Genomic DNA, 17,330 nt, shown 5'->3' on the forward strand with positions numbered 1-17,330 from the left:
ACCTCGACAAACTTCTGAGGTTTTGCTAAGATCTGGGGATCATGGTAAACCTTGAAAAGTCAACCTTGCTTCCCACTCAAAAACTGGTATACCTGGGCATGATTCTAGACATCAAACTACACAAAGCCTTCCCATCAGACGATGTAGTGGTTTGCGGACTGTTGCCAGAGGTAGCACCCAAACTGCCTAGTGTCCGAATGCCGACCACAACCCAACGTTCACTACACAAAAAAATATACAATGGTGGAATACCCCAAAATCTAGATAACAGGCCAAAAGAACTGAGCACTGGGCACCACCCCTTGATTTATACTGGGCAAGGGGACCCAGCTAGAACCTTACTTACTCCTTTTATTTATCCTGCCTTGAGCTTGCTGAATAAACGCGTTAGATAACCGTTGATTCGTTTCTGAGAAAAATGAGCAGTAGATGTTAATAGCTTGAATTTAAGGTTAGATAGCTTCAAATTTAAGTAAGGGTCAGAACATTAGGTGAAAGGAAATATTGTTTGTACTGATAACAGGACACAGTGTGGGAAAATAAATTGTAAATAACTTAGATTAAAAAAAACAGTGGCTGAGAAAGGGACACCATGGTGTAAGGAACTGGAATGAAATTCTGTCTTCATAAAAACAAGCAAAAAATATTTATTTTTAATTGAAAAAAAAAAACTGTTAGGAATACATTAACATAGTTTTGTCAATTCAAATAATCAATTAAAGGCAAAATTAGCATCCCTTTATACTCCAGCCTCACAAAAAAAAAACAAAAATAAACAAGATAAACAAAAGAAATGACCACTTCAGAATAGTCTTACTGCATATTGTACAAGCGAGAGAGAAATACTAAGTTACATGCAAGATATATCACTACACAGTTGCAAAACGGAACTTTAAAATCCTAACAAAACCATGACTGCAAAACCTGAGGATTTGAAAAACTTAGAAATATTAGGATTGTCAACATAGTCAGCCTCCAAAACAAAAGAAATATTACTACAGAACTAAGCTTAAAGAAGAGCCCCCGCAACACTATGGTTTTATGACATCTGTAATGGCAAGTAATAAACTTGAACACTTGATATCTAATGAACCATCTATAAAGAACATATAACTGTGAAAAATACTGTACTACAATAATTTTCCCTCAAAGCATCACTGTCCGCATCAATATTCTGTCCACCACTAAGCTTCAAAGTTACTTAGACATTCTTAACCGTGGAACGGTATGGCCGCACAGGACACTGTGCAGGTCTCTGTGGGCCCACAATAACAATACCTGTATTTTGAAAATCACCAATTGTAAACCTGCACTGTGATAAGGTTCTGTGTCATCGAAAATTTTCGGTCCAACCACAATAGTGCCTAAATCTCTCATTCTTGGAAGGGGTTTTGCTAATTCTGGAACCGTTCAGACTAATTATTATTATTATCAAATGCTAAGCAACAACCCTAGTTGGAAAAGCAGGATGCTATAAGCCCAAGGGCTCCAACAGGGAAAATAGCCCAGTGAGGAAAGGAAATAAGGAAAAATAAAATATTTTAAGAATAGTAACAACATTAAAATGAATATTTCCTATAGAAACTTTAAAAACTATAGCAAAACAAGAGGAAGAAAAATTAGATACAACAGTGTGCCTGAGTGTACCCTCAAGCAAGAGAACTTTAACCCAAGACAGTGGAATACGATGGTACAGAGGCTATGGCACTACCCAAGACTAGAGAACAATGGTTTGATTTTTGAATGTCCTTCTCCTAGAAGAGCTGCTTACCATAGCTGAAGAGTCTCTTCTACCCTTACCAAGAGGAAAGTAGCCACTGAAATTAGAGTGTAGTAGTTAACCCCTTGAGAGAAGAAGAATAGTTTGGTAATCTCAGTGTTGTCAGGTGTATGAGGACAGAGGAGAATCTGTAAAGAATAGGCTAGACTATTCTGTGTCTGTGTAGGCAAAAGGAAAGAACCGTAACCAGAGAGAAGGGTCCTATGTAGTACTGTCTGGCCAGTGAAAGGACCCCATAACTCTCTAGTGGTAGTATCTCAACGGGCAGTTGGTGCCCTGGCCAACACAGTCCCATTCCATTTCAATCACTACTGTGAACTATTAATGTCTATGACACTCTCATATAACAACACAGTAGCATACTTCTAGTTAAAAGGCAAGATAATATGAATACAGAGCAGCATCACAGACCACTACACACTGGTAACAGGCAATAAACCACATTCATAATGTTTTAGGTACATTACTTGACGATTACTCCTAATTTCCCTTCTGGGTATACCTGGTCATGATTCTAGACATCAAACTACACAAAGCCTTCCCATCAGACGACAGGATAGCGAGGCTGAGAAAGGTCGCAAGACCTTTTCTCAGACGAGAAGAACTCCCGGCCCAGAAGTGGCTATGCCTCCTCAGACACCTATCATCCCTGGCCCGTCTGGTTCCCAACTGTCGCCTCAGGATACGATCCCTCCAGTGGCGGTTGAAGTCTATGTGGAATCAGGCCTTAGATTCTCTGAATACTCTGATTCCCATGGGACCAGAAGAGAGGACAGACCCTGGGTGGTGGTTGGCAGACGAGAATCGGCTGAAGGGTGTCAACCTTCTCATCCTTCCACCCGATTTGATGATATTTTGGGATGCATCAAAGGAAGAGTGTGGGGCCCACGTGCTACATCACACAGCCTCAGGCCTCTGGTCAGAGTCCGAAAAGTACCTTCACACAAATCTCCTAGAGATGAAGGCCGTATACCTGGCCCTACAAGAGTTCTACCAGTTCCTGTCTGGTTACTCGGTGGTGGTGATGAGAGACAACACCACCGTAGTGGCTTACTTAAAAAAGCAAGGAGGTACTTTTTCGTAGCCCCTATCCCATCTAGCAGTAGAGATACTGATATGGGCGAAAGTCCACTCGGTCTCACTATCAGCTCGCTTCATTTCTGGTAAGAGGAATATGCTCGCCGACAATCTGAGCAGAGCGTTTCAGATAATGGATTCCGAATGGTCTTTGGATCATCTAGTAGCCAACAAAGTCCGACTTTGTTGGGTTCGCTGACTGTGGATCTGGTTACAACGGTCCTGAACTTCAGGCTCCCATTGTACTGCTCCCCAGTCCCAGATCCCAAGGCTCTTTGGCAAGATGCATTCCAACAACAACGGGAAAACATCAACGTTTATGCATTCTCACCGTTCAGTCTGATGAGAAGAGTAGTCAACAAGACCAGAAAATCTGTCAATCATTCACTGACTCGCATAGCTCCTCTAGGGCATCACGCAGAATGGTTCTCAAACCTTCTGCTGCTCCTTGTGGAGCTGCCAAGAGAACTTCCTCCCTGACTCAATCCACTCAGAGAATCACAAGTCAACATTTACCACAAGGCTTAGCTTCACTGTCTTCACACCTTTAGACTATCCAGCATCTCACTCAGAGAGGATTTTCATAACAATTTGCGAAGAGGATGTCCAAATATCTGTGGAAGTCATCAGCTTCAGTCTACCAGGTGTAGTGGAATGTCTTCTGTGTTTGGTGTCGGGGAAGGGGTTTCAATCCAATCGATGCCACTATTCCAGCAATAGCGGAGTTCCTTTTATATTTACGGAAAGAAATGCGTCTTTCGGTTTCACCCGTTAAAGGTTATCACTCAGCCTTGAGTGTCGCCTTTAAACTAAAAGGAATGGACATTTCCTCATCGCTAGAACTTCCCCTTAGTAGGGTCAATATATGGAAAATACCCCCTCAACCCCCAAAAAATTGTAACTAAGGGTTTCTCAACTGATTCTGGTAGGTTTTAATGTACTTTTTAACATACTAAAAGTTTACTAAACTATGACCCCCGGAAAAGTGTTTTATTTCAAGATGGCATCCAAGATGGCCGCTGAAACTTTTGAACCATCATAACTCTATAACTATCAACTCAAATTTAATGATCTTGGTGTCTATTCCTACATTTTTTAGGGCAAAGAACACATTAAGACAACTATGGATACCATTGACCTGTTAAATCATTATGAAATTGGATTCTTGACCTTCAGATGTTCACTATCACCTTATACACAAACACTTACAACAAGCAATAGTTAAGAAAATTTATTTTTAGAGGTTTAATGATAGCAAACTAATTATGAGCGTCTTCTATAGGGTTGTTAACTTACAGTACTCATGTTTATATAATCTTCTAATTATATCAAATCATACACTCATGAACTTGCTGGGGGCCATAGGAACTCTCATGGAAGGGACTTTCCTCAAAAACATACTTGAGACTATTTATGGAGAAAATGTGGTGGTGCACATGTTAACAGGGAAAGCTGTCCAGAGGGCTTTACGGGGCCACCTTCTTATTGACAATACTTGAGACTATTTATGGAGAAAATGTGGTGGTGCACATGTTAACAGGGAAAGCTGTCCAGAGGGCTTTACGGGGCCACCTTCTTGTTGACAAGTGTCTACATAGCCAGCTTGTAATGGAAATGGCCAAAGATGATCCTCAGATTCAGACATTGCTGGATCAGGCAGAGGAATTGTACTCCTCCCTTCTTATTGGAGAGATGAGGCTAGAAGATGCTGCTTGTTCTGAGGTTTTGATCAAACTTGAGACAGTAATGGGGAAGAAGAAATCTGAACTTGCTCAGACCTCAAAGACAAGCCAGTTGTGGCTAAATTATCAGCGCATGGTTGGCATAGCAAGAATGTTGATCAAGGCAGATTGTACTGGATCTTGGTTGATGCATTTGCAGGCAGTGTCCAATTGCCTAGCTGTCTTTTCTGCAGCTGGGTGCTTCAATTATCTGCAATCTGCTCATTACTATCTGCAGCAAATGAGCAACCTGGAGGAAAAGCACCCAGATGTTTATCAAAAGTTCCTTGATGGTTTTCATGTTGTTCGAAGGAGCAATCATTGCTGGGCAGGACTAAGTAGTGATCTTGTCATAGAACAAACAATGATAAGGTCTCTAAAGAGCACTGGTGGTCTAACCCATGGCAGTGGGATGAACGAGGAGATGCGTAATCTTTGGACCTTATCTGCACCTGTAACATCGGAGTACAACAGTGCAATGGAAGATTTTACCAACCTAACCTATACTACAAGTCCACAATACGAAGATTCAACTGAGGCACGCATGAAAAGAGATGCTTCTGATCTTGAGAAAATTCAGACAAAGATTGCAGCCTGTTCACCATTCACATCTGATACTACTCTGAGAAACATTGTCAACGGAATAGTCGCTGGACCAGATGTGAATGTACATGGCTTTGAATCAGTTGGGAAGAAGATCACTGAAGATATGATTGTAAAGCCAGCATTTACTTACAAATTTAAGTGGAAAGACAGAGCCCAAACCCTTGGAAATATCTCTGCTGTGAAGATTGCTCCTGATGGTACCATTGATCCTGCCCTTCTGTTCCAACATTTCCTTGTCGTATCAAGATCAGGAGATCTTTCCCTTGAAGAGGTTTTGACTTATGAGCTAAGCCCATATCCTCCAGCCCTCTTTCAAACCAGGAATATTCTTCAATAAGCAGATAAACCTCTGCTTGCTCAGGCAATTCGAGACCATGTTGCAGCCTTTTCAAATGAGGCTGTGATTAAACCTAAAACAGATTGTTTTGTGCTTGGTGGAGGCTCATTGCTCCATTGTTTGCCATGGAAGATAGGGGACTCATATTATACAATAGCCGAGTTTTGTGTTGACACCACTGTGAGAAATTATGGACAAGCAACAGTGGTGTTTGATGGATATGGTGAAGGCCCCTCTATAAAAGACAACACACATCTGAGACGAGGAAAAACCTGCACCCTATAATTAGTTTCACAGCAGAATCAGTTTTCAGGCAAAAAGGAGGACTTTCTATCTTGTGACAAAAATAAGACAGACATGATTTCTCTTATCAGCACAGCACTAACTAAAAGGGGATGCCATGTCATTCAGTCTCCAGGTGATGCAGATGATATCGTTAAGGCAACTGTTGAACTATCCCATCATTACACCACAACATTGGTTGGTGAGGATACAGATTTGCTGATGCTGCTCCTTCATTATACCAGAACAGACAATGAGACCATTTACTTCCGTTCTTATGTAAGCAAACAGTCAAGAGAACACAAAGTATATAACATTAACCTGTTGAAAGAAACTCTAGGAGATGATGTATGCACTGAATTACTCTTTGTACATGCCTGCTCAGGCTGTGATTCCACTTCAAGGATTTTCGGCATTGGAAAAAGTCAGTCTTCCGGAAATTAGTGAAATCTGATCCTGTCATGAAGTCCTGTGCAAGTGTATTCACCCTTCAAAACAAATCTCAAGAGGAGATATCAGATCTTGGCAAAGAACTGATGGTTGATTGCTTTGGAGGCAAATCTAATGATACACTATCATCACTGCGCCGTACCATTTTCACCATGAAAGTTGCAACTGCTGAAGCATTTGTCACTCCTGAAAGGCTTCCCCCAACATCATCAGCAACAAGTTTCCATAGGCAATGTGTTTACTTCCAAATTATGGTATGGATGGGAAAGGCAAGTGAAATGAACCCACTTGAATGGGGATGGAAACTCAAGAATGATCAGTTAGTTCCAGTTATGACCCAAAATAATGCTGCACCTGACAAATTCTTGAAAATTATCCATTGCAACTGTTCAAAGGGATGCAGATTATCTCAATGCAGCTGCAGACGTTATGGACTCCCTTGCACTGGTGTATGTGGCTCTTGCCAGACTGAAAACTGTAACAATCCAAACAACACTCGAGTGGTTGATACTTAGGAGGAGGATGACACTCAAAATTGAAACTGAAACTTGTTCTATGTGGATAAAAGTGTTGTTAACTAATGTAACCAAGTACTTGAAATATAAGGCTCTGTTAAGTGTAATAAGGTTCTGATATAATTACAAAATTATATCTCTAAGAATAAATTCTTTTAACTATTGCTTGTTGTAAGTGTTTGTGTATAAGGTGATAGTGAACATCTGAAGGTCAAGAATCCAATTTCGTAATGATTTAACAGCTCAATGATATTCCTAGTTGTCTTAATGTGTTCTTTGCCCCAAAAAATGTAGGAATAGCCACCAAGATCATCAAATTTGTGTTGATAGTTATAACGTTATGATGGTTCAAAGATTTCGGCGGCCATCTTGGACGCTATCTTGAAAAAAACACTTTTCCGGGGGTCATAGTTTTGTAAACTTTTAGTATGTTAAAAAGTACATTAAAACCTACCAGAATCAGTTGAGAAACTTTTTGTTACAATTTTTTGGGGGTTAAACTGTATTTTGCCCTGACTACCTCCTTATACGGAGTTATGAACTTGCGTACTGTATCCTCAGTCTGAAGTGAGACCTCCCTCATGGAACGTGGTTCGAGTTCTTTGTTCCCTAAAAGGACCTCCGTACGAACCATTATGCCAGGCAACAGATTGCCACCTAACTTGGAAGACGGTGTTCCTGCTCGCCTTGGCCTTGGCCAAACAAGTTAGTGAACTTCATGGTCTCTCCTATGATGTCGCCCACTCATGGGAATTGGGAGAGGTAAGCTTCAGCTTCGCCCCTGAGTTTGTTGCCAAACTCAGAACGAGGGGGGGAATATCCTAGATACGACTCCTTCCGGGTCTCCTCTGTAACCGAGACCCAAATCATCTATTTCTATGCCCAGTAAGGTATTTGAGGCGCAACCTCAATAGAACAGTAGCAGCTCGGCCCAGAGTGCCCTCACTTTTAGTCAGCACGGGCAGAAACGAGGAGTATCACAAGAAACATAATCTCCGGATAGATTTGCATGGTCATTGACCTTGCTCTGAATCCCAGTCCTCCTCCATCATGTTGTCCCAGAGCCCACAATGTCAGGGGAGTAGCTACATCTCTGGCCTTTAAAAAGAACTACTCTGTGATGCAGGTATTGCAAACGGGCGTGTGTAAACGCCAAACTACGTTCACTGCACACTACCTGCAAGACGTGACCCAATGGAGCCTTGATATGTTCTCTATCGGTCCTATGGTGGGTGCACAGCAGCTGGTTTAGTACCTCAAGCTCCTTATTGGATAACTAGCAGAAGGTTGAGGGCATTGGTTACCCAGGTATTAGTCTGAGTGATTAATAGGAATTTCTAGCTCTTCTCCTTTCTTCATCCTTCCCTCCCTTGGGGAAATCAGCATCCTGGGTCCTCTGCACAAGCTGACCTCAAACCTCTTCAGGTAAACCATTGCTCCCTTGTGTAACCTAGTATTGTCCCAATACTGTTGCATCCCCATACCCTGGCGAGGTGGTATTGCGAATGTCTCGGTCTCCTAGGTTATTTCCTACAAGACTTGGAATAACTTTTACATTGACAATCACATTGCTAGTATCTCATCAGACAAAGCTTGCATAGGCCACAGACCATGCTTAGCAGGTTTAGTGATGTAGAGGCTTTTGGACTTTGGCCAGATGTAGTACACAGACCGCCAAGTGTCTGAATGCCGACCTCAGCCCAACGTTCACTACACAAAAAAGATAAAATGGTGGAATACCCAGAAATCTGTGCAGAAGGTAAACAGTCAAGAGAACTGGGCACTGGTCACCACTCCTCTATTTTTTATACTGGGCAAGGGAACCCAGCTAGAACCTCAAATTTCCCTATTATCTTTTCTTGCCTTGAGCTTGCTGAGTAAACATGTAGTATGACCATTGATTTAATTCTAGGGAAAATCAGCAATCTATAATGAATAGTGCTATCTTCTTTACATAAGATTTCTCCAAGCTCAAATAAACTTTAAGAACATTAAGAGAAAGAAAAATGTCATTCTTAATGTATTCTATGGCTGGAATGTAAACACACCCAGGGAGGAAGTATATTGAAAAAAAAAAAATTAGCCAAAAAAATAGTTTATTACAAAAATGAAAAGAGAAAAATGTTGACAAATACTTCAATAAGGAAATTTCTATTCTAAGAAAAAACGAGTATCCCTTTACACTCCAGCCTCACAATAACTAGATTAAAAAAGGATTAGGAAAATAAAATGTGCACCTATTTTGACACTCCCATAGCCAAAAAAACAAATCATCAGGAACAGGTTACTCAGAAAGCCACCCATTTAGTGAAAACATCAATCACACGAGTTCAACAAAGTTTATTATAACTCTAAAGTTGGCCTTAATATGTAAGTGTGTGCAGCATAAAATTGGCCACCTCCTACAATCTTACTGGAAGAATAAACAGATTCTTCACAAGCATCATTTCATTCCAGCCAGGCTAATTCACAATAGTATTGTCTTGTCAAATTCCCTCACACTTTGGAATTTCTTTCAATATGAAAAGTCAAACGCCTGTATAATGCTTCATGTACCTGTACCACTTAAAGACAATTGTACTGTTATTTTATTTGCTTTGTATACTGAACATCATAGACATTCCACAGAAGCTAACTCTAAGTTTTGCACATTACAAACTACACTCATATAAGCAAAGCATATGTCTCTTGATTGTGTTTACTTGTGTTTTATAAAGTGCAGCTTGAATTGTTACAGGAGTACAGTAAGCAGGTAAACACTTATAATCAGAAAGGATATCACCCTATTATGGGGCTCTTTCTACCCCTATCAAGTGAGGATTTCCTGTCGGGATCATTAACTCTACTATGCCCTTTCTTGATCTGACACTGTTGTTAACCCAAGCCAATGGCACCACATCAGACATGCAGGTGTGGGTATGTTCAGTAAATAACATTAATTACCCACAGGAAGCAAAGATCTCCATATTCAGGTGACAGCTCTTCCTTATAATACAGTTTTGGATTTGTTATGAATCTACTTGATCTTTAAAAAGCCCTACTGGATGTAGGGATCTGTCGCCAGCCACCTGTTAAGAATAAAAATACATAAAGGAATTTTGAGTAATAACAGACATTATTATTATTATTATTATTATCATTATTATTATTATTATTATTATTATTATTACCAGCCAAGATACAACCCTAGTTGGAAAAGCAAGATGCTATAAGCCCAAGGGCTCCAATATGGAAAAATAGCCCAGTGAGGAAAGGAAATAAGGAAATAAATAAATGGTGAGAACAAATTAACAATAAATCATTCTAAAAACAGTAACAACGTCAAAACAGATTTGTCATATATAAACTATAAAAAGACTTATGTCAGCCTGTTCAACATAAAAACATTTGCTGCAACCTTGAACTTTTGAAGTTCTACTGATTCAACTACCCGATTAGGAAGATCATTCCACAACCGGGTCACATCTGTAATAAAACTTCTAGAATACTGTGTCGTATTGAGCCTCATGATGGAGAAGGCCTGGCTATTAGAATAAACTGCCTGCCTAGTATTACGAACAGGATGGAATTGTCCAGGAAGATCTGAATGTCAAAGATAGTCAGATTTATGAAAAATCTTATGCAACATGCATAATGAACTAATTGAACGACGGTGCCAAAGATTAATATCTAGATCAGGAATAAGAACTTTAATAGACCGTAAGTTTCTGTCCAACAAATTAAGATGAGAATCATTAGCTGAAGACCAGACAGGAGAACAATACTCAAAACAAGGTAGAATAAAAGAATTAAAACACTTCTTCAGAGTAGATTGATCACCGAAAATCTTGAAAAACTTAATCAATAAGGCAATTTTTGTGCAATGGAAGAAGACACAGACCTAATGTGTTTCTCAAAAGTAAATTTGCTGTTGAGAATCACACCTAAAATTTCTAAAGAGTCATACAAAGTTAAAGAAACTTTATCAATAATGAGATCCGGATGTTGAGGAGCCACTGTCCTTGACCTACTTACAATCTTACTTTGAGTTTTGTTAGGATTCAACTTCATTCCCCATAATTTGCACCATGCACTAATTTTAGCTAGATCTCTATTGAGGAATTCAGCAACCCCAGATCTACATTCAGGGGATGGAATTGATGCAAAGAGTAGCATCATCTGCATATGCAACAAGCTTGTTTTCTAGGCCAAATCACATGTCATGTGTATATAATATGAAAAGTAATGGGCCAAAAACACTACCCTGTGGAACACCAGATATCACATTCTTATACTCACTATGGTGCCCATCAACAACAACTCTTTGAGATCTATTAGTTAAAAAATCAATAATATTGCTAAGAAATGACACACCCACTCCCAACTGTTTCAGTTTGAAAACAAGGGCCTCATGATTAACACGGTCAAAGGCAATACTAAAATCAAGGCCAATCATGCGAACTTCCTGACCACAATCAAGGGATTTCTGTTCAGCATTGGAGATTGTAAGAAGAGCATCACATGCTCCAAGGCCTTTACGAAAACCAAATTGCAAACTAGGGAATAGATGATTACCTTCAGCAAACCTATTAAGACGTTTTGCCAGAAGACGTTCAAGAACTTTAGATAATATGGGAGTTATGGAAATTAGGCGGTAATCAGTTATACTTGAGCTACCACAAACACATTTACATAGCGGAGTAGCATTACCATTTCTCCAACAAGTGTTAAAAGCTCCTCTTCTTGCTAACTTGCGCAAAATAATAGATAACTATGTAGCTAAGAAATCTGCAGTCTTTATAAAAATCTAAGGAAACATACCATTTGGGTCTACACCTACATAAGCATCATGGTCCATCAACAGAGCTTTAATTTCACGAGATCGAAAAGCTAAGCTAGTTAGTTTAGCCTCAGGAAAACAGGAATGAAGAACTTCAAGTTTTTCATTACTCTTTACTGTTAAAAATATCAGCCAAAAGGGTTGCCTTTTCCTTTGGACAGTGAGTGACTGAGCCATCTGGTTTAAGTAAAGGAGGAACTGTTGCATCTACACCAAAGAGTGCAGATTTAAGGGTGGACCACCATTTATGTTCCTGAGTTGTATCAGAAAGGGTTTCTTTTATGGTTAAATTGTATTCGTTTTCAGTTGAGGCATAACTCTCTGAGCAAAAGCTCTACTAAGCTTAGTATAGTTATTCCAGGTCAAATCTGATCTGTTACCCTTCCAAAGATGAAAGGCCAACTGCTTCTCCAAATAAGCACGTCTACAATCATCATTGAACCACGGTTTGTCCTTCGCTCGGTACCTTAGCACACGAGAAGGGACATGCCTATCAATTACGTTTACTAGATTCTCATTCAAAGGAACAACAGGATCAACAATATTATATAATTATGATCAATTCAAGCAAAAAAGATCATGCAAAATCCCATTCCAGTCTGCTTGAGATTTCACATAAATTTTACAAGAGTATGATACATCAGGGACAGGCTGCTCAGTCTTCACTACTAATGAAGATGTCCCGACTGGAGAACCAACCTTACTAGTTATAACGCCAGGGGAGTCAGTGTATACGAGGTCCAAGCAATTACCAGACCTGTGAGTAGCTTCACTTATGATTTGCTCACAGCCTAATTCAGAGGCAAAGTCTAAAGCTCTTGAGCCATGGCGGTCGGTAGGAGAGATAGAACTTAACCACTCCCTATGGCTAACATTAAAATCACCAACAAAGACAAAAGAAGCCTGTCTATCATCTTATTGTATCTAAGCCATAATGGTATGAAGACAATCAAAGATAGAATCATCCATGTCTGGATTCCGGTAGATCAAACACAAATAAAAGTTGTTATGCCTGCCACAAACTTTTATTATCTGAATCTCATGACATCCACATTCATAGCAGGACTTAAGAGAAGCTGGGTACTCGGTCCTAATATACACGGTCCTAATATACACCGTCCTAATATACACCGCCATTCCCCTTTCCCTAGGGATGACATCATGTTTCAACATTATTGTCTTCTTAAAACCAGTTATAAGGAGCTCAGATGAGTGCTTCATATTAGAAACCAAAGTTTCTGAGCCCAAAAGAATATCATACTGTCTGGACGCAACTGTAAAGTCTTGAATATTTGCATGAAGACCACGAATATTGCAATACAGAAGATGACATGAGCTAACTAAATTCCCTAAAACTACTACAGTAATCAATAGTAAAATAATACAATTACAAATAAAACAATTTAAAAGATTTTGTATTTTTCCTGAACAGTCTTTCTTTTACAGTGAGGTGTTAGGGTCTCCTTATTTGTGCACTATCCTACACAATAGGGAGTACCCTGGGTAAGGCCCTCCTTTTACAAGAGTATGTTGGTTTGTATTTTTCCTAATGATACAAACCTTAACTATTCATAAATATTTGGCCGCCAACCCTGTCTCCCGTAAAAATCCTACCTCCAAGCAAAGTGAAGCTCAGACACAGGTGTGTGGATGAGATGGGTAGCTTGCTACACCCCTAACTAGCGGGGTGGCTAGTTACTGTAACCCTCGCAAAATTCTAGTGGCTCGTCCTTTCAGCTTCGCGTAAAGTAAAACACCAATAAATTGCTAAGTTTGTATCATTAGGAAAAATACAAATTACTTCCAAATTTGTCATTTTGAGTGCGTTGGTTATTGAGATTGTGGATCATTTCTCTCCACAGACGGTCCAGTTTACACAATGTTTCTGACTTATTTGTCATGGGTGGTTGTCTTGTACTTGAATCCTTAGCCATCTTCCATTGGTGTGAACGTATGGGATTTGGTCCTTTGGGTATCACTGGAATATCTATGGGTGGTCATGTAAGTATTATATAATTTGTATTTGTTAATTTATTTTGTAGTACTGCATATATAATTAAATATTTAATTTTATGATTGTATGCATATTAGATATGTACTACAGTAAAAGTCTGCTTTCATATTTTTATACAGTTGTGCATATTTAATGTTTCACTTTACGTTCGATGTTATTCAGGTATTGCGCTAGATATTGCTGAGTATTGATTTTATGGTATTCATTTGAAGCAGTTCCTGGAATTATTTGACTATATAAACACTTTGGGAATTTATCTTTTTTCCATTTCATTTTTTATAGAATCACTTGTACAATAGTTCTTGCACTGTTTTTCAAGTAGAATTATTATGCCACCAAGATTGGTTTTGGTGCTCAAAGAAATATTAGCTGTTCCCTTGCATATACAAATCTTTCATCCTTTAAAATAAGGAATGTTTTCAGCTGAGCTGGAATCGCTGTTGAATTTATTAAAGAGGTAATTAACAGGTGGTGTATGTGGGAGAGCACTCTGTTGGAGACTCTTCATTATAGTCTTTTGATGTAACAATATTGTTGTACTATTTCGACCTATCTAAAAGCTTTGATAGTTTTCTTTTACTTTTTAGTAAGTGAATACTGGTTGTTGTTTGTGCTAATCTTAGATGTGAATACGCAAGAAATTTATGATTGCCTGGGAAAGGATTGTATCTGCAACTAGTTTATGGTTAAACTAGCTGTAGATCCACACTCCATGCTGTTCTTTTAGGGGATATGATTGTTTACAATCATCCCCATGTGCCAAATGCAAATCATGGCCTCCTGTGCAGTGGCCAGTATATGCTTTGAATGGGAGGAAGAGAGTTGAACCTTCTCTGGGTTTGGTCTTGGCATGGGCCAAGATAATACTGAAGGAGTCTTTCATCTCCTTCCTCCCTTCATTGAGTGCTTATGCTACTGTGGCTACTATGCATATGTCCCTGGATTGGTCCCTGGGGAGTATGTGGCGAGAGCAAAGAGTGATCGGCTCTGTCTGCGGGTTTCTTACGCTTTGGTGGTGTGTGGAGTTCCCCTCCCCCCAGTGATTGCCACCCAACAACGGAGGCTGGAAGCTCTTCTCCTGTTGCTGTGCAGACTGCCGGTGATGAGTTTGACTTAAGGAAGACTTGGCCTGCCTTAGGTCTTGCAGGTAGGCCCTCTATATCTTTTTTGAAGGAGCTGGTTGTTAAGGCTACTTCACTGCTGGTGACCATAGTCCAGTGTCTCCCATGTTGTTGCCTAATATTTCAGGTGTGAATGTATTGCCAGTGAAACCAGTGTCAGTGACCATAGTGCTGGTGTCCCCAGTGTTAAACTCCCCTTTGTTCTTCAAGTCCAAAAACACCATTAAGGGCCACTCCTCTGAAAGTGTGCCAGTGCTATTGAAAAAGAAAACTTTGGTACGAGTTAGTGCCTCTACCAAGTTGGGCGTAAGTTGGGTCTAGAGCTTAAGTTACCAGTGCATGTTGCTCCGATGCTTGGTGTTACCCATGTGCCTGTCACCCCATTCCCTGTGCCCATCACTCCAACCCCTCTGCCCCTCACTCTGACCCCTGCGTCTGTCACCCAGACCACTGTGCTTGTATTTTGAGCCTGTAGCTGCTTCCCATTCTGTGTCTCTGACCCCAATCTTTGTGTCTGTGTTATAAATCCCAGTGAATGTGCATATTGCTTCCCCTGTGACAGTGTTTCATGTGTTCCTTAGTGTTGTTGTCATCAATGGTCGCTCAGACGTCAACTCCTCAGCTCACTGATTCTTAGGTGACGGTTGGTAAGTTGAAGCGATTGTGTTCCCCTTCTTTTTCCAATTACTCTAACTTGTCTGCTTCTTCTATTTCGAGTCTGATTCTCTTAAGAAAAATAAGAGAAGTGTGAGAGTTCCAGGAAGGTCAATCATAGCCTTATGACACCACCTCTCTGTTGTGGTGGGTGGAAGACAGCTTAGTGGTTCCCAACCCTATGCTTCATCCCCTCAGGTCTTGGGCTGTATATGAGGGTACTTGAGATTTGTCTGTCCTTAAGTTACCAGTCCTTGGTCCGGGTGCCAACGGAGACAAACAGTCTGGAAAATGTGGTCCATCGTGGATGTTCTTGCACCCATTCTTGAGTGCAATGAACTGGGTGATGCGACCTTGACTCCACCTTCATTGAGCACTTTGGTCATTGATCGGCAACTCGTTGCCCCTCTAATTTGGAGGCCATCTCTGGTGTTATTTTTGTGAAATCTGGCTTGTTTGGCCTAGGTTTGAATTTACATTCAGATTTGTAGATCTGTGAACTGTCTCGCTTCCAGTCAGTCAAACAAGATCTTGGCCACTGGACAAAAAGTTTCTATGTGCCAGAGAAAGCTGCATTATCAGCTCTTCAAGTTAACCGGTCAATGTTCACATGGGGGGGGGGGACTCCCCTTGGGTAGACTCAAGTCGGAAGGTACATCCTTATTGGCCTCTAACTTGGTAGACCTGGAATTGTGGGCGATGGCCTCCCTCCTAGATGTCTCGTGACGTTATCAGTGGCTGGGCACTGTGATTTACCTCTGGAGTTTTTGGAGAAGTACATGAGTCTCTTGGTGTCTAGTAATAAAGGTAGTGATGTTCATTGGCTAACTGGGTTTTGAAAAAGGGATGATGCCTTTGTGTCCCAATTCTCAAAACAAGTTGGTTCAGAGGTAGCTTTGATGCTTTGTAACCCATCTTTGGCCATTTCCATTACAAGGTGGCTATGTAGGCACTTGTCAACAAGAAGGTGGCCCCGTAAATCCCTCTGGACAACTTTCCTTGTTAACATGTGCACCACCGCATTTTCTCCATAAACAGTCTCAAGTATGTCTTCGAGGCCGGTCCCTTCCATGAGAGTTCCTATGGCCCCCAGCAAGTTCATGAGTGTATGATTTGATATAATTAGAAGATTATATGAACATAAGTACTGTAAGTTAACAACCCTATAGAAGACGCTTATAATTAGTTTGCTATCATTAAACCTCTAAGAATAAATTCTTTTAACTATTGCTTGTTGTAAGCGTTTGTGTATAAGGTGATAGTGAACATCTGAAGGTCAAGAATCCAATTTCATAATGATTTAACAGGTCAATGGTATCCCTAGTTGTCTTAATGTGTTCTTTGCCCCAAAAAAATGTAGGAATAGACACCAAGGTCATCAAATTTAAGTTGATAGTTAAAGAGTTATGATGGTTCAAAGGTTTCGGCTGCCATCTTGGACGCCATCTTGAAAAAAACACTTTTCCGGGAATCATAGTTTGGTAAACTTTTAGTATGTTAAAAAGTATATTAAAACCTACCAGAATCAGTTGAGAAACCTTTTGTTACAATTTTTTGGGGGGTTCAGGGGGTATTTTTCATATATTGACCCTACTAATAGCTAAATATCCCTTAGAAAGCTGTCTAAAGGAACCTTCCATCAGGACAACATGGCTGAGCCCAAAAAAAAGAGTTCAGAAGTGAGTAATATCGGCAAAATTAGTGGCGTTAGTGAAGGAGAGAGATGATGAAGGAGCGACTGTCTCGCCTAAAGAAGCAAATATTGAGCAAAGGAATCTTCATTTATGATAAAATTATGATAAATAACTTTGCTTTGGTTTATTAATATCCAAAAAGGAACATAAGATTCATAATAATCATGATTTATTAATATTATCTTTGTAAAAATACAAAGAAAAACTTTGAATGCCCATATCTCAAAACTATACTTTTTGACCTTCAATTTCTATCTTCT

General features: G+C 40.0%; 1 protein-coding gene across 2 annotated transcripts in view; it reads left to right on the forward strand.

Moving 5' to 3' along the window:
• Positions 1 to 17,330, forward strand: part of LOC137650133 (protein ABHD18) — a 131,265-nt gene that overhangs the window by 35,924 nt on the left and 78,011 nt on the right. For both annotated transcript variants that reach the window (XM_068383278.1, XM_068383279.1), the window contains exon 5: positions 13,450 to 13,588. In XM_068383278.1, the coding sequence (XP_068239379.1) occupies positions 13,450 to 13,588 (139 nt within the window). The remainder of the gene's footprint in view (positions 1 to 13,449; positions 13,589 to 17,330) is intronic.

Source organism: Palaemon carinicauda, chromosome 11, assembly GCF_036898095.1.
Source record: "Palaemon carinicauda isolate YSFRI2023 chromosome 11, ASM3689809v2, whole genome shotgun sequence".
NCBI classification, from domain to species: domain Eukaryota; kingdom Metazoa; phylum Arthropoda; class Malacostraca; order Decapoda; family Palaemonidae; genus Palaemon; species Palaemon carinicauda.